At 38.7% G+C, this 17,951-nt stretch overlaps 2 protein-coding genes across 2 annotated transcripts in view; one reads left to right on the forward strand and one right to left on the reverse strand.

The window, feature by feature from the left end:
- Nucleotides 1-4,555: 4,555 nt before the first annotated feature.
- Nucleotides 4,556-5,515, reverse strand: LOC144633541 (alpha-2Da adrenergic receptor-like). The gene has a single exon (XM_078492390.1). It carries the CDS (start codon nucleotides 5,513-5,515, stop codon nucleotides 4,556-4,558), a length of 960 nt encoding a protein of 319 aa, XP_078348516.1.
- Nucleotides 5,516-11,623: 6,108 nt separating this feature from the next.
- The window catches only part of LOC144633034 (meiosis regulator and mRNA stability factor 1-like), a 29,669-nt gene continuing 23,341 nt past the window's right edge, over nucleotides 11,624-17,951 (forward strand). Inside the window, 7 exon segments of the mRNA XM_078491806.1 lie at nucleotides 11,624-12,020; nucleotides 12,178-12,301; nucleotides 13,258-13,430; nucleotides 13,821-14,277; nucleotides 14,967-15,211; nucleotides 15,662-15,946; nucleotides 16,338-16,516. Of these exon segments, the coding sequence (XP_078347932.1) occupies nucleotides 11,646-12,020; nucleotides 12,178-12,301; nucleotides 13,258-13,430; nucleotides 13,821-14,277; nucleotides 14,967-15,211; nucleotides 15,662-15,946; nucleotides 16,338-16,516 (1,838 nt within the window). The 5' untranslated portion in view covers nucleotides 11,624-11,645.

A 17,951-nucleotide genomic window follows, 5' to 3' on the forward strand; every position in this document is an offset into this window, starting at 1 on the left:
AATGGTTTCCAGTTTTCTGAACAATTGTCCCATACTCAAGTCAAGTAAAAAGTTAGCTATTGCTCTGGATTTTTGTAGGAAAAACTCCAAAAAACCAAAAACTAACTGAAAACCTGCACAAATCATTAGCTTACGAACGCAGACGGATTTGCGCATGTTCACGATACACGCCGCCGAAAAAACACGTCACTACTGAGATACAAGTTTATAAGCCTGGCTTCTTAGAGTTAAAGAGGCTGTCTTTCTGAAAAACCAACCACTCAAATTCGCGTCAAAGAATTATTTTGCTCGAAACTCTGGCAAGTGAAAGACTTTACCAAGGCTTGAATTAAAAAAGGATTTGGTTTGATTCAAAATGATCTTCTGGCCACGTTAGGAGACATTAAATATTTTGCCCCTTCGGGCCCGCCGCAACGTACGCGTCTGTGAAATTAGAAAAAATAGGCATTTTAAATATTCGAGCCGCTGTTAAATATTCATTCGATTTTGATTTTGCTGATACAAACGGTCATAACTTTTGAAATATTGAAAAGTACATAGGATTTTGCATACTAAGCCGATTAAGGACTTCACTTTTCATCTGTGTAGAGTAGAGTTATCAGCTAAGTCTCGAAATTGAAATATTCGCTTCTTAATCAAGGTACTTTTTCAGCCTTCGTTCGATTTTGATCAGTAGTGGTCATTATATCCTTGATTTTGCATTTCCAGCATGATAAATCGAGGGAAAACTTGCTGTACTTAAATGTCTAATGATAAATTGACATAAAAATTGTCTGTGTTCGATGCGAATGAAATATTTTACAGCGGCTCGAAAAATGCCTATTTTTCTAGTTTTCCAGACGTTGTGGCGGGCCCGAAGGGGCAAAATAATTAAATCTGTTTTAGTTCTAGCCTCGGTAAAGATAAAGATAAGATAAAATTTTATTGTACACTCCTTAAAAGGTTTTTCAGTGAACAATATAACACATGAAGTATTGCAGCAATGCAAAGTAAAGTAAAGTCTTTCAGTTGCCAGAGTTTCAAGCAAAACTATTTTTTAACCAGAATTTGAGTGGGTGGTTTTCAGAAAGACAGCCTCTTAAACTTGTTCACATTTCTGTGATTGGCACCACATTTCAAATATTATAATAAATGGCCAGAATCTTGATTGTTTATTAAGCAGAGCAGTTACGTTCGTTCAGTGGCGCCGATATGAATGCCGGTCTTTGAACTGTCGTGTTAAACATTTGAAAACGATTGGTACATTTCACGGTACTAGCATCCCAGGATTTTGATCTTGGTATGTTGGGGACGAGGTGGCTTGTATCTTGAGGCTTGATTGCATTTTGTGGCAATTTACGATTACTGGTCTTCGCTCGATATCGCCCGTCACTTTCAGTATGGATTATTGCAGTCGTTACTACCATGGACGAGGGTTGCTGCAGTTGTAGACCATCTATGGAGCCGCTGACTTTATCAAGCGTAGGAGCTGACATCGATCTTTTCAAGAATATTTTACGAGACCTTCTATCAATGCCACGATCTGAAACCACAGCCGGGTCGCAGGATGCTGCTCTTTTGACACGGATGTGTTGTTCATCTTTTTGCCGTTCTTGGACAACTTCCAGTGAACCTAACGGATCCTTTCGTCTGACAAATCGCGCGGCGCCACCCACTGCTGGCTGGATTGCTTCAGCTCTTCTGACTCCTAACAGCTCTAGCGCAGCCTTTCTAAAGCGGCGGTCTCTGTAGAAGTATATCAGTGGATTCGCTAGAGAGTTGAACTGAAGCAGTATGCCCGACAACCGGAAAGCTTTACTTGTACGAAGAACTGGGAAAACCTCTCCCAAGAAACCGACAATAATAATCACTGGAGCGAACGAGAAAATCATGGTAGCAGTTATCAAACCAGTCGTCTTGGCAACTTTGGACTCGAGTTTCGCTTTAGCTATAGCAGCGACTTGGCTGATTTCGTTTATTTTACGTTTGCGTGCTCCAAGAAAAACCATGATGTAGAAGTATGCTATGATTGTTAAACAAACTACTGCCATAACACTCTTACCTATAAGCCAGGTTTCTTTGATTTTTTGGTCCACGCCAACCACTATCATGACAAGAGGTGGAAACGAAGCAAAAGGCGCTAACATCCAAGCGACTATCGAGAGTTTTTTGATGCGGCCTCTTGTAACGATAACCTTGTAGTCGATCCACTTTCGAATTGCCACGTACCTCTCCCAAGAAATTAATGTCAAATGATATAAAGAAGACCAGATAAAAGTAAACAACAAACATTCAGTTGCTAAGCGTAATGTACAAAACCCAGTGTAATATACCTGGCGGATAATTAACATATCAGCAACAGCAGCTAGGGGCATTGATATTGCGCCCACTAGAAGATCTGCAATTGCCATGCTTGATAACAGTAGAGTCGATGTTTTCTTCAGCCCTCTCTTTTTCTTCACGGTTCGGATTACCAGCGCGTTCAAAAAAATGGTAGTGAGAGAAGCAATGAATGTGATTGGCAATAAAATCCAATGTATTGTGGTTTCGTTGAAATCCCCTGTAAAGTTTGGTGAATGTGGACAACGAATCGCTGACCTGACATTGCTGGAAGGAGTGGTGCTTGTTTCTGTGACATTTCTGGCCATGGTGATTTGAAAGTTTGAACGCAGAGTGGACTATGTTTGATCAGAAAAAAAAACTTGAGCGTTTGGTCGTGCAACGCGCTTAAGGATTACCTTCGTGCGATGTGCTAGCTTTTATAATGTCGAGGTTCAAAGTTTTAGTTTTATTTCAAGAGGGGAATCGAAGTTCATTTCCTGGTAAAAGCATTTCAGGATCGCGAGTAGTGCATTCTCAAAAAAGAGGCAGAAATACAGGAAAACGAATTTCAAAAGAAAGATACACAACTAATAGGTTGATTGTACGCATCACAAAGAGATTTTGCATCACAATACGTGCAATCGTGAAGCTGGGCGAAACCAATTAGCCGAGTTAATTGCCGCATTAAGCGTGTGAGTTTTTCAGAGAACATATTGTCCATCACACCGGCTTAGTAATAAAACAAAATGTTGCTGCGCGTCGAAAGAAAGGAATCCAAAATAGAATATTTTTAGTAGGAAAAATGCACACAATCACAAATGTTAAAGTTGGCCTAGAAAATCATATATACTAGTGAAAAGGACAGATATTTACTTGTATCATGTAATTGTGCCTTTAAATTGCAAATATAGCGAAGGATGAAACTAACTGTTGGCCATTTCATTTACTTAAAAACCTTTTAACGCTAGGAAATCTCTTCGAAGTGCTAGAACTGAGTAACTTCTTGCTTAAGTAAATCTATTGAAAATCAGGTAATGGATATTTGCATTCCATTCCACATGTGGTATAGCGAAAACTGCGTAGCTTTTGTGAGCGACGTTTGGGAAAACTTTTGCAATCAAATTTAGTGACATTTAACTTTTTAATTTTTTGAATATGCTTCCTTTTACAATTACCCTATGTTACATTATCGCAATCACAATTTACGACTTTATTGACATATTTTCACGGATACGTACATGGCGCTAAATCACCTGTCCTACAGCCTAATCTACCCAGATTCCTTCTTGGCTATTTCTGTTTCATGAACATAATTTTTTTCCAGTGTAAACGATAAATGGAAAATTTGACCGTAACGATCTTTTTCTGACTTCTTGTTCCACCACCGAGTCAATTGAAGGTGGAGTTTTGTTACTGTAAACTCTGAAAACCCCCAAATAATTGAAAACATGCACATGTCATTTTTGCTTCTGAACGCAGACAGTCGATTTCCCCCTGCTGTACACGCCGCCGAAAAATCAAGTCACTAGGTACTGATCAAATAAAGGTCTTGTTTTGAGCTCAATTAAAACAAGAATCATTTAGTTATGGTCCATTTTAAATTTATAAACCTAGCTTACAAGCATAAATTGTTTGAAGAAGTTGTAATTTAAATTTGTTCACGGTTCTATGTTTTGCGCCACATTTTAAAACCTTGTTGTAAACGATCGAGATTCTGTCGTTAATTTTGCAGAACAGTTACGTTTGCTGTGCAGTAATGGCGCCGTTGCCGGTCTTTAAACTTTCGTCTCTTGTAACATTTGACAATTATGGTTGGCACAATTCACGGAGGCTCTAGTATCCCAGGACTTTGATCTTGGTATGTTACGGACGAGGTGGATTGTATCTTGAGACTTGATTACATCTTGCGGCAATGCACGATTACTGTTCTTCGCTTGATATCTCACGCCACTTTGAGTATGGATTATTGCAGTTGTCACAACCACGGACGAGGGTTCTGCAGTTGTAGACCATCTAAGGAGTCGCTGATTTTATCGAGCGTAGGAGCTGACATCGACCTTTTCAAGAATATTTCACGAGACCTTCCGCCATCAATGCCACGATCTGAAACCACAGCTGGGTCGCAGGATGCTGCTCTTTCAGGACACGGGTGTGTCGTTCATCTTGTTGCCGTTCTTGGACAACTTCCAGTGAACCGAACGGATCCTTTCGTCGGACAAATCCCGCGGCGGCACCCACTGCTGGCTGGGTTGCTTCACTGAGGTCTTCTGACTTCTAACAGCTCTAGCGCAGCATTTCTAAAACGGCAGTCTCTGTAAAAGTAAATCAGTGGATTCGCTAGAGAGTTCAACTGAATCAGTGTCTCGGGCAACCGGAATGCTTTATTAGTACGAAAAACTGGAAAAGGTTCTCCCAAGAAACCGACAATAATAATCACTGGAACAAAGGAGAAAATCATGGTAGCAGTTATCAAACCAGTTTTCTTGGCAACTTTGGTCTCGACTTTTGCCTTAACTTGAGCAGCGACTTGGCTGATTTCGTTTATTTTCCTTTTGCGTACTCCAAGGTAAACCATAATGTAAAAGTATCCGATCATTATTAAACAAACTACTCCCACAACACCCTCACCGATATGCCAGGCTTCTTTGATGTTTTGGTCCACGTCAAACATTATCATAAGAAAAGGTGGAAAAGAAGCAAAAGCCGCTAACAGCCAAGCGACTATTGCGAGTTTTTTGATGCGGCCTCTTGTAACGATAACCTTGTAGTCAATCGTCTTTCGTATCGCCACGTACCTCTCCCAAGCGATTAATGTCAAATGATATAAGGAAGCCCAGATAAAAGTAAACATGGAGTATTCATTCGCTATGCTTAATGTACAAAAACCAGGGTAATACACCTGGCGAATTATTAATATATCAGCAGTGACAGTTAGCGGCATTGATATTGCGCCCACAAGAAGATCTGCAATTGCCATGCTTGATAACAGTATAGTCGATGTTTTCTTCAGCTCTCTCTTTTGCTTTACGGCTAGGATTACCAGCGCGTTTAAAATAATAGTAGCGAGAGAAGCAATGAATGTGATTGGCAATAATATCCAGTGTATTGTGGTTTCATTTAAATCCCATGTGCGGTTTGAAGCATGTGGGCAATGAATCACTGACCTGACATTACTGGAAGTAGTGGTGCTTGTTTCTGTGACATTTATGGCCATGGCGATTTGAAATGTTGAACGCAGATGGGGCGTTGTTTGATAAGGAGAGAACTTTCAGTCTTTGGTCTGCCAACGCGCTTTAAGGTTACTTTCGTGTATGGCTCTTTTACACCGTCGCTCATTAGTGTCTCATTGAAAGTGAAGACGTTTCGTTTTATTTCAAGAGGAGATCTCCATTTCCTGGTAAAAAAAGTTTCAGGATTACGGCTTAGGCATTCTCAAAAGGGAGGCAGAAATACAGGAAAACGAATTTCAAAAGAAAGATACACAACTAATAGGTTGATTGTACGCACCACAAAGAGATTTTGCTTCTCACTACGTGAAATCGTGAAGCTGGGCGAAACCAATTAGCAGAGTTAATTGTCGCTTTTATTGTGTGTGTATTCAGGTAACATATGTTCCATCACACCGGCTAAATAATAAAACAAAATGTTGCTACGCCTCGAAAGTTAAGAAACTGAAAGAGAAAAAATTTCAATATGAAAAATTGCACATCATCACAAATGTTAAATTTGTCTAGAAAATCATAATACTAGGGAAAAGGACAAACATTCACTTGCAACATGTAAGTGCACTTTTTAAGTGCAAATATATAGTGAAGGATGATACTAACTGTTTGCAATTATATGTATGTTAAAGCCTGAAACTTTCAAGTACATCTATTGAAAATCAGGTTATCGATATTTGCATTATATTTTATTTTTTATTTATTTATTTATTTCTACAAAAGCATCTGTTTTTTTTATAGCTAAAAAGCTAGTTGCAGAACTAAACTAGTTACACAACCACTTTCATTGAACCTAAACATTTCGAATTATTAAACCTCGACGGATAAAATTTGCTTTTCTTCTTAACTTTACTAGATGACACACAAACAGGAAAAATTAAAATGATAATTTAAATCTTTAAAATAAACATAACAATAACAAGATTACATTGCGATTAGTAATGAGGTGTGATTTAAAAATAAGTTATATATTTGTTACACCTGTCAATTGTAAGCCTTGGAATCTTTGAATCGTGTATTTACGAGTTCATGTTCACGGCTGTAGCATGTTTTTCTTACGTTTCAGAGTGATGTCGTATTAAAGGAGCTCAGTCACGGACAACTCATTTTGAAAAAACTGGCAAGTTTTTTCAAGTTTGTCAGTCGTAATCCGTCTTAATCTTCGTCAGACGAAACCATCCTTGGTTATTTTCGGGTTTTGATTACTTCTTTGTTGTTTTTCTATACTACACAACTGTTATTTTGAGGTTTCCTTCAATTTGGAAGTAATCAGAAAAATGACTTAAAATATCGTGACAATGCTGACCACGTCCCGTTAAATTCACTCGTAAAACAAAGTTTAAAAAGGTGGCTCCCGGGTATTTACGGGGCTGACAGTTCGCTTTTTTAAGCGCATTTTAAAACGGGAAAACGTGAAGCGGTTGCATAGTTTTTTGAGAATCTGAAAGAATAATCCTCAAATTATATAATTCATAATTTTTATGGCAATCAAACGCGATTTGTTAAATTTATGAGCGATTTTCGGAAACCTTCGTTTTTAATAAAATGCGATTATTTTTAAAAGGTCTTAAAATGCTTCGGTGAATTTTTTTTGTAATTATCTCAAAACGCTGCAAAACAGTTAAAGTTTACTCACTACGACAGGAGCCCATCACTAACATGAAAATCCACTTCTTCTTCTTCTTCTTCTTCTTCTTCTTCTTCTTCTTCTTCTTCTTCTTCCTGAACAAGCGACTTCTTTATTTTGCCTTCAATTCTCGAGGCTAATGTCACCTTAATGTTGGTGCAAAAGTTAAAAAGATCGTGTATACACTGAAAAAAGAGTATTTTAACACTTTGTCCTCTTGGTAATCATGATAGGAATATAACAAAAATGCAATAAAGTTCAATAAAATCGAGGGCAACATCGATGGTAAGGGCCTGATTACATGGCGAATTTTTAGCGCGGTTTGCCGGGCTGGAATTTTGTTGCTATTACATGGAGAATTTCAGCCCGGGTTGAACACTTTTAAAACTGAATAATTATCGTGGCCGCCATTTTTTTCTTTGAAAACCACCACTGCGCATCCCTAAGCTCACTTTCAGCCCGGGCTGAAATTGAAAACGCGATTACATGAGGTATTTCAGCCCGTTTGCCGGGCTGAGATTCAGCCCGGGCTGTAATTCGTTCCGGGATGAAACGTTTTTCATGTAAAAGCAAACGTGTTTTTAAGAAGGTTTGTTTTGGAAGCCGAGCTGAAATCTCAGCCCGGCAAACCGGACTGAAATTCGCCATGTAATCACAGGTAACCAAAGCGTACTATGAGAGTTTGTATGGATGTACTATAAAAGCTTTTATACCATGCCATAGAAAATACAGCCAATCAGAATACAGGAAAGCCGTTGCATATTCAACGGTATTCAACCTAACCTTCCCATCGTACGCTACGATCTTATTCTCGATGAAATTTAGTAAACGTATTTTCTATGGCATGGTATAAAAAAGTTACACAACACTTTCTCGTGGTATACTATGTAATATCATACTTGTCACTTGTATTTTCTTCGTATACACACTCGCCTAAAGGCTCGTGTGTATACCGAGAAAATACAAGTGACTCGTGGGATATTCCATAGTATACCACTCGAAAGCGTTGCATAACTAGTATGTATGGATTTGAAATAAAGTTGAGAAAAATATCTCTTTTTACCGGTGAAAAGTTATAATGAAACTTTAAACCTTACCTGGTGTCACTTTTTGTCTCGTGTTACGTCGCGGTCACGTCGTGAACGACGTGACCGTGACGTAACACGAGATTATCCGAGGGGACTTGGTAGCTCAGGATAGTGCTTTGTGTAAGACCTCTCGTAAGGTAACGAAGTGATAAAGTAGCAAGGAAACAAGGTACGAAATAGACACATTTACATAGACACATTTTGCTGATAAGATGCATCGGGATGCTGTTCTTCGTATTGCGCGTTTTCTCTTGTCGAGTTTTAAACGTGCTTATTTACACGTGTGAGACATGGTGTAAATGTTTGGATTACTAAGGTATGTGAATAATGTAATATATTACATGAAGTATCATCTTTAGTAATACCGCCAAATCTGATAAGGAAATTTTATCTCACATATGTTGCTTAAATAGGTAGTTTTTTACATGGAAAATGAATTTATCTTTACGGTAGGTTTGTGTTTTGATATTATATTTGCGGTGGGTATTGTTAAAGTATGCGGCTGGCTGAAAAGCTGTTGTTAAATTTCTGTTTGCGTTACAAGAAAGCCATTTTGGTGCGTGTTAGGGTCGAGGGTTGTTGAGGTCAGAGCAGTTTTCAGATATGTCAAATGATGTGTCAAAGGGAGAATATTAAGTGAAGTTACCACGCAAACAAAAATATTGATGTGGTATCTCATCTTCGGCTTTGTTCATTTCTTTAAACTTTATTCAGTAAAGAATAGGAAGGGCGTATTATGAATAGTGTAGAAACAGAACGAAAGGATTAAGGGAAGTGCGATTATCGTTATCTGAGAAACAGGAAATTAATTTGCTTTGCTTTGTTAATTGTATACGCTTTCCAGAACGTGATATGATATTTTGAAGACACAAAGTCAAATTCATAATTCCTTTTTGTTTGTTTTTCTTAGGGCCGGGTCGCACTAAAAAAAATTTTGGAATAATTTGTTTACTTTGCGGTGAAAATCTATCAACACGCGAGATTTTTAAGTGCGACCTCCACTTAAAAAAAAAGGCGAACCGATTTTCCAAAATTTTGTCTTTAATAACAAAGGAAGCCGTCTCCAGTGATAACAGAACCTGTCAGGGAAATGACATTGAAGGTCATGATCGCACGCAATCACAAAGCGCGGGAACTTCGCTAGAACACTCGATCATGGATGGAGGTGGCTTTTTTCTCAGTTCAACACCATTTTATCCGGTTACTTTTTTGATCAGCAGCAGCAGCAGCAACAGCAGTTTGGCCCTTTTATGAATGAACTGCATTCGCAGTTAAACGTGGGTGAAGGCAGTCAAAGCAGGCCAGGGAGCGCATCGAGCGATATAACGAGCTCCCCGACGAGTCCCGTTGCTGTTGCAAGTACATCTACAGCATCTTCTCCCGAATCCGGACCGGCAAAGAGAACTTACGACAAATGGGTCCGACGATGATCAGAAAATGCTAATTCGTCTTTGGGCTGATAATTTCGATCGCCTGAAGAGCAGAGAAGCACGAAAGGTCTGGGATGAAATGAGGCGAGCACTGAACTCGAAATTTGGCACGAAGAGGACCAGGGATAAAGTCTTTTAAGCGTCAAGCAATCAAATTCATTTCCGGTTGTCACTTGCGAAGCCGGACCAAGATATATTAAGTGATAATACACAATACATCTTGCAACAGTATCAACAAAATGCAAGTAATCAACGTTTTCACGGAACATATATCTTGTCCTTTTACGGCGTAAATTTCGAGAGTTTAAAGCGTATTTTACAAATAGACTTGAGCAAAAACAAACTAAACTAGCAAAACATGTGCATGGCAAAGAAGTGTGAAACAAACAGGAAACCACGCAGCGCAGACTATAAATGCAATGACCTCTAGACATTTCCTTGGCCACAATCTTACGGCTCTTAATTTAATATATAATGCCTCCAGATAAAACAGATCCCCATTAGAAAGAAGTGAGAAGCAAATTACGTCGAAAAACCTTCTCAGGAAACTAATTTGCTTTGCTTTTCACCACTTCGGCTTTAGATTTCAAGTGTAGTGTCAGGTGACGTTCTTGCTAAACAAAGACCGAATGTTCGGGCAACATCTGTCGAAGATACTGTGTAGTGGGTAGTCGGGGGGTAGTGTACAATCGGGTGGAGGGTTGTTGGCGCCAGAGCACTTTTCAGATATGTCAAATGATGTGTCAAAAGGAGAATATTAAGTGAAGTTATCACGCAAACAGAAAAATTGAAGTGGTATCTCATTTTGCGTTTTGGTAGGTTGTTTAAACTTCATTCAGGCCATAATAGGAAAGCAGTATATTGAATACGCGGTAGATACAGAATAAAACCATTAAGGGAAGTGCGAATATCGTTATCTGCGAAACGGGAAACAAATTTGCTTTGTTCAGTGTACTTATGTCTTACTAATTAGGTAGCTGTATCAACAAGTTGCGCTGGAAGTTCTAAAAAGCGTATTGAGAATTAATAATTTAATCAAGGTTATTATATGTGACTGAGGGCTTTTCATGCACAGTTCTAGTTTATTTTCACTGAGAATAATTTTAGTTGCAAGGTGAGCGAACGGTAGGGTAACATGTTTGTGCAGAGGTGTATATAGAACACTTCTTTTACATATTGGAAGCTATCATCGGTCTTTAAGCGGCAGAGCAGAAGTAGTTGTTGAATATTGACCTTAATTTTTTCATATGCTCACTAGTGGCGCACGACGGAGTTGTGATTTTTGAACAAGTTATGTAAAATAGAATATTTATTTAAAGGACGATTTCTAGAACGTTATATGACATTTTGAAGACACAAAGTCATCAGAATGGGGCTTTGTCAGGAGCCATTACTAGTAATGCGCTCCTGGCTCTGTATATTTCAGAAGTAGGTTAGAGTAGAATGTGAAGAAAGGGCACATGGTGCGATGCTGGTATAGCACAAGCTGTTGCAAATGCTTGAGAATGAAATTTGAGAATTAATATTGTAGAATCCGGAGATGGTTTTTCTGAGCTTATATGATTGTTAGCAACGGGTGCTACTTTACTGATCTGTAACACGAGACAGCCCAACGGGCACTTTGATTTGTATTTCTATTGCTTTAGAAAGTCATACGCGCGATTGCCAACAGACGGTTAAGACGAGAATCGCGCGTATGACTTTCTAAAGCAATAGAAATACAAAAAAAGTGACACCAGGTAAGGTTTAAAGTTTCATTATAACTTTTCACCGGTAAAAAGAGATATTTTTCTCAACTTTATTTCAAATCCATACAAGCTTTTATAGTACTCATAGTACGCTTTGGTTACCTGTGATGTAATCAGGCCCTAAGAGAGCCTGGAATCAAGGTTGATAATACGCGCTAAGTCTCCCGGGAAGGTCCGCCATGGATATATCCCAGCACTCCTTAGGGTCGGCGAGGGAAGATGGGGTAAAGATGGCTGACTTTCCGGTCTGGGTTGGTGGTTTGTCTTTAGATGTAAAAGAAAATGTACTGCATAACTTATTTTACAAATTTGGGCCTATAAAAAGTATAGTGATACTCAGAGATGACTCTGGAAGGTCAAAACAGTGTGGCTTCGTTAATTTCTTATCGCAAGAAGTTGCGGAGCTTGCAGCGAAGAAATTGGATGGATGCGAGGTTTTGGGTCAAGCAATAAAAACGAAAGGACCTCGGGAACTGTTATCTACAGGTAGAAGTACAACCTTTGTGCCTGTAACGGCGGTAAATTCAGAGAAGAAGGATTACAGACCTCTAACAGACTGTCCGTTTTTTGTCGAGAATCGTCAATGTTTCCCGAAACCCGGCGAGGTATGACATAAGCTTAGGCTTTAAACGTAACGTTATATAAATACTTTTTATTTTCCGTGTTAGAAGCTTTTCTGCATTTTGATTTTTATGTTTGTGTTATAGACAAGTGTTTGGACGTGTATTTGTGCTAACAGAAATTATTTTCTTCTTCAAACAGTGCTCTTTTCGTCATTGTCTCGCGGCTCTTCAAACTGATGTTGTGTGTGAAAAGTGGATACAGAAAAAATGTACGGATATCTCTTGCTGTAAAAGACATCCTAAACTCATCAAGCAACAATCAGGTGCGAAAAACAAACGTAACAGTACTTGTTATAACCTGCAGGGGCAGGAATTTTTCTTAGAAGTGTAATATGACACCTTTATACGAGTTTTTTTGTACATGTAACACAACACTTGTCACACAATGGTGGGTCACGTCTTTTCTTACAGAGCTAATTTAAACTGTTTATTAAGAAGAGTAAACAATAGGAGAGCCAACAACCTCATGTTACATGTATTTCTATTTATTACAATGGCGATTTAGATAAAAATCTTTCCATTTGACCTCACGAATGTCTTTTAAAGAGCCTGCCAGGGTAAATTCCGACAAGCAACATGGCCCAGAAAGTAGCGTCAGCACATAAAATAAAATTGCGACAAATGACAAACCTTTTGGAAAAACTTAAATTCCGACAAGAACAAGTAATTTTCCTTTAATTTTACTACCGACAGCAACAAAAAGTTTGATAAAACAGCGACATGGCACATTTATAAATTTAGACAAGTGACACGGGAACTCCCCCTGGCAGGGCCTCTTGGAACCCAGACTGCATAACGCATACAGTGTACATGTAAATTCCAAGCTGAAGATGTGCCATGGTTTTCAAAATTCTACACCAAATTTATAATTATAGGTCATTGGCTTGTCAGATTATGAGAAGCACTGCCTTGATCAGATGCCAAAGACCATTAAGTGTGCTTGCATTTTGTACTCCTGCTGCAAAATGTACGCAAAATGTACCATGGCTTGTTACAATATAGTATGGACATACTAATGAAAAATGAATCATATGATTGGTGGAAGAGTTATATGTATATTTATTATTTATTAAAAGCTTACAATGTGTTACAAATAGATATTTTTAAAACTGTGACAATTTTACTATTTAAAATCTACGGTTATGCAAATTTAGGAGAGATCTGATGCTGTTATTAGCACATAAATATTGTATAAATTACCCCCTTTTGTATTTAGCAGACCATGTTTTTAAAGTAACAGCTTCCCGATGCCCATCACACAATGCATTCAAATGTACTGGCGAATGTGGCTTTGATGACTGTAACACTCACTTTATGGAACAAGAAGCTTTACAAGAACACATCAACAGAGGGAGAGAGAAAAAGTTTTCCCTCACTTCATCTTGTTCTCAGGTGTTGTATTTTCTCATTTTCGACCTAAAATGTAAATGCACATATACATGTAGGTGTTGTGGTTTAATTTTACCCTTGGTATAATATGTTATTTAATTTCATTATCTAATATTACCATACACCACAACAAAGTCTAAGAATACCTAGTTGTACCAAGCATAAAATTGAACCACAACATACTTGTCTCACGAGACTATAGTATATTCCAGAGATTTCCGCTTCGTTGATTCTCGCGAGACGAGTTTCTCGTGTATCGAAACTTGTTTCGAACTTGTCTTGAAAGAAACAAGATGAGAGGTGGTAACTTACTTTTGAGTGGTACTGCATGTATATAATTATATTTTTATGTGTATGGAATGAAACATGCTGTTTTAATTTGCTTTTTTTCAGTGCAAGGCCATTTTCTTCAGTGAACGAGAGAGACAACAGCATTCTTGTCTACATACTGCAAAAGAATCTTTACCTGCTCTACATGGTGTACATTCCTCTAATTTAAATTTTCTTCAGTCGTCAAGTTTTCAAGTAAAGCGGAACAGTCCTGTTATGTTTACAAACAGCTCTCCTCAGAATCTTATTAAACCTCATCATCTGTGTAAAAATCCCAACAGCTCCTTACTGAATCATCACACACAATGTGCCAATAGAGTCTGTGATTGTTCCAGGAATCATATAGATCATGTTGGTAAAGCTAAAGAATCTTTTTGTGTTTGTTCTTCGTGTGGAAAAACGTACGAAAACTCTGGTGATTCCTTGAGTGACTTTGACTTATCTGTTGATTCTGCGGGTATTGGAGGACATAAATGCCCTAATTCACCTTCTGTGAGAGGACTCATTAGTGATGCAGATGGTATGTACATGTCATGTGTTATTTTGTCAATAATAGTTACTGATAAGAACTTTCAATCTTTCTGATTGGTCGATAAGCAGGTTTATATGAAGATTAAATGGTTCAACTAGAATTCCACATTCAGTAACTAAATAAGTCTGGGAACATTATTAAAATCAAGGTCTTTTATTGATATTATAGTGGAGCAGGGAAAGCGCAGTAGTGAGAGCGCTCGCTTCCCACCAATGTGGCCCTTGTTCGATTCCCAGACCCAGCATGTGTCACATATGGGTTGAGTTTGTTGTTGGTTGGTTCTTGCTCCAAGGGTTTTTCTCCAGGTTCTCTGGTGTTCCTCCCTCTGTGGACCTTTGTAAAACAAATTTGACTGATTTATTTATTAAGCCCAATATTTTCTGAGTACTGGACTATTGTTTAGGTTCAACACCAGTTTTTCATGTACCTCTTGTGTGTGCTAAAACACTCTCGTGTTTGATATAAATTACTACACTCTGTACCTCAATGAAGACCTACATTGTACCAGTTACTTGTACATGAAGGGCTAATTATTTTTCTCCCAATGTGGCCTTTTCGCTGGGTAAATCAGGTAATTGTGTACATGTATGTATTACCTTTTCAGCACTGACTAATTTTTGCAAAAGCTTATTGACCAGATTTTTAAAGCTGTTATTACTATGTGTTCTTCTACACAGCATTGGCATTCAAGAATTCTTTGACTGGATCTCCGAGCCAAGGGTCAACAGCTCCTGAACCAGAACCAATAGGTGTATTCTGGGATATAGAAAATTGTCCTGTACCACGTGGCAAGTCTGCGTCAGCTGTTGTTCAAAAGATAAGGAAGGAGTTTTTCAGTGGAAAAAGAGAGGTCGAGTTCATGTGTGTTTGTGATATCAGCAAGGAAAAGAAAGAAGTAATTGAAGAACTTAACAAAGCTCAGGTGAGATTTTTTGTAGTTTATCAGGGCTCGATAAAAACTTGAATTACAGCTTGCCTATGGGGCAAATGACTCTCAAATTTTGCTTGCCCAGACACTATACCCCCTTGCCCAGGTTCTCAAACTTATTAATAATTCATGATTATGGTTTGCCAGGGCCTTTGCCCATTGGACAAGAGAGTATGAAAAGTCACTTGTCTAGCAGGAAAATCTACTTGTCCCGGACGACCAAACAGGGTTTTGTCAAGCCCTGTTTATGCATTAATAATTGGAAAATTATGAAACACCTTCAGTTGGTAAAGAAGGGTCAGAAACTTAATTAATGAGAGCATGTACCATCTGAGGAAGTAACATTTTACGTGAGTTTGGTGTGTTGACAAAATTAGTGAATCCTTCTAATGGAGTAAATGCCAAAAATAATGGAAATTTACTTTACCCTGTACCTTGTTGTAGGTAACTGTAGTTCACATCAATGCCACTTCAAAAAATGCCGCCGATGACAAATTACGTCAAAGCCTGCGGCGATTTGCACAGTCTTACCCTCCTCCAGCTACAGTCATCTTGGTGTCTGGGGACATCAACTTTGCAGCAGAGCTGTCTGATTTACGTCATCGACACAACCTAGAAGTGATCTGTCTTCATAACGCCCAGGCTCAGGCTGCCTTACTGGCTTGTGCTCACGAGGCGAGGAGATTTGATCATTTTACTGCTGACATTCCTGTTGTCTTCCCTCCAAAGGTAAGTTTGTCTTTTCACTAATCGCAAAGTTAATATTTAGCACTTGAATTTGTTGGAATAGCATTCAAAACCAATATTCTGGGGGAAGGCAGTGACTGTCCAACATGTTAACTGCTTAAAATGCTAACCGCTAACCCCTCTTTCTATCCCCCTCCCACAAATGCCAATTGTAGACAAGCTCCCATAAGGAGGTTAAGAGAGGACTGTTGACAACACTTACTCCTCTAGTTAATTATGTTACAAGATTATTGCATTCAACCGTAGGGAAGAAATGATGGTAAATGTCACAGGTTTGACAGACTTCTTTTTTAGGTAGCTTGTGTCACTGATTGCTTCATACATGTATCTTTTCAATCTTAATATCAGTTACAAAATGTTCATTTTATTCCAGGCACCTGAGGAGAGTGACTTGTCATCAGAGCTTCTTGTCCTCAATCTTCCAATGGGTAAAGATGTTACACAGGTCAGGAACAGACTGAAGAAACTCTCTGACAACTGTGGAGGAAAGGTTGTGAGCATCTCAGGACGCACCTCTGTTCTAAGATTTCCAAATCCTGCTAGTGCTGCAAGGTAAATTTGGATTGTTAATCCTCAACCAACAGTTTATGTTTTTGCTGCCGTCAATCATCTTAGTGGACCTCTCAGGAAACAGAAGCTCACTTCAACCGGGTCAGAAGGTCACATCTGTCAGTTGTGTGATTGGAGGATTTCGATCCATTTTGTTTGTTTCTAATGTGTTTTTCATAGTTCCTTGGCTATCGCCATAATTATGATTGACGGCAGCAAAAAAAAAAAAAACAATTATCATTAGTTGGATTTTGAATTTCAGAGTTCACATATCACTGAAAACAACCTCGGTCCCAGGGTCTCTATCTCCCCGCCCCCCAGCCTGAGCGAAAGATGAGAGACCCTGTTTTATTAAACTGAAAATGTGCCTCCTAGACATTTAAGAACAGTAAACGCGAGGGTACTCTTTAATCGTAAGTAAATTTCTCGTCCTTATCCTTTGTCGCATTCCAAGCGTTATCATTCCACACGGCAGCGTTCTATGAACAAATGGCTACTGATAGTATTTCCAATGCGGTACAGGTTCATTATAACATCCTTGGCCGCAGCCAGCGAGCAATTCCCTATCACCCTTCTTGAAGCTAAGATATTTACAATGTGTAATGCCCGTAACTGTGACCTCTTCAGCGAAAACGTGTCTTATGCTAGCAGTTTTGAAAGGTACTGTTCGTATAATAAAACAGTTCAACAGATGAAATGGGATGGGTTGCCGTTTTTACAACTAGAAATACCGTAAACACCCGCGTATAAGCCGCTACCTCGACTTTGTAAACTAAAATTTGGAAAAAAAGTTTTTTAAAGTAAATCAAAGAAAATCCAAAGTTGAGTCTTTAGGAAGTCTTCTTCATCGAACGTATACTCAATGAACACTGAAACAGAAAATACTTCAGTCTTACCCAGCAATTTGAGCTCTTAAATATAATGAAAACCAACTTTCGACATATTATGGGTGATCTTTTTCTAGCATTTGTTGCCATTGGTGATCTTTTTCTAGGCATTTGTTGCCAATCTTAATAGGTGTCAATCTTAACAGTCTGTTCCTGACTTGGTTTCGTCCTGCTATAGGACGATGAATATATTTTCTCCACCGTTTGCAAGATATTTATACCGTCCAACGTTGCCGTACTGCAATGTAAAATCTACATGTACAGTAGTGTTTATTTTGGTGGCAACACTTTCCGCTTTGCTGTGGGCTTAGTATTGACAAAATACATTTCTAAGTCGCCCCTCCCTCTAACAATCTTTTTGTCACCACCCAGATTCTGGGGGGCACGTGACCAGACCCAACCAGGGTCTCTCTTCTCTCGCTCTGGGGGGCAGGGAGAGAGAGACCCTGGGAACGAGGTTGCACTGAAAAGTGCAACAAGCTTCTATTGTTTGAATGCAGGCTCTAAAATGACAGTCATGTATAAATTATGTACTTTTTTAACACTGGGTA

Source organism: Oculina patagonica, chromosome 12, assembly GCF_052425735.1.
Source record: "Oculina patagonica isolate OP01 chromosome 12, crgOcupat, whole genome shotgun sequence".
NCBI classification, from domain to species: Eukaryota; Metazoa; Cnidaria; class Anthozoa; order Scleractinia; family Oculinidae; genus Oculina; species Oculina patagonica.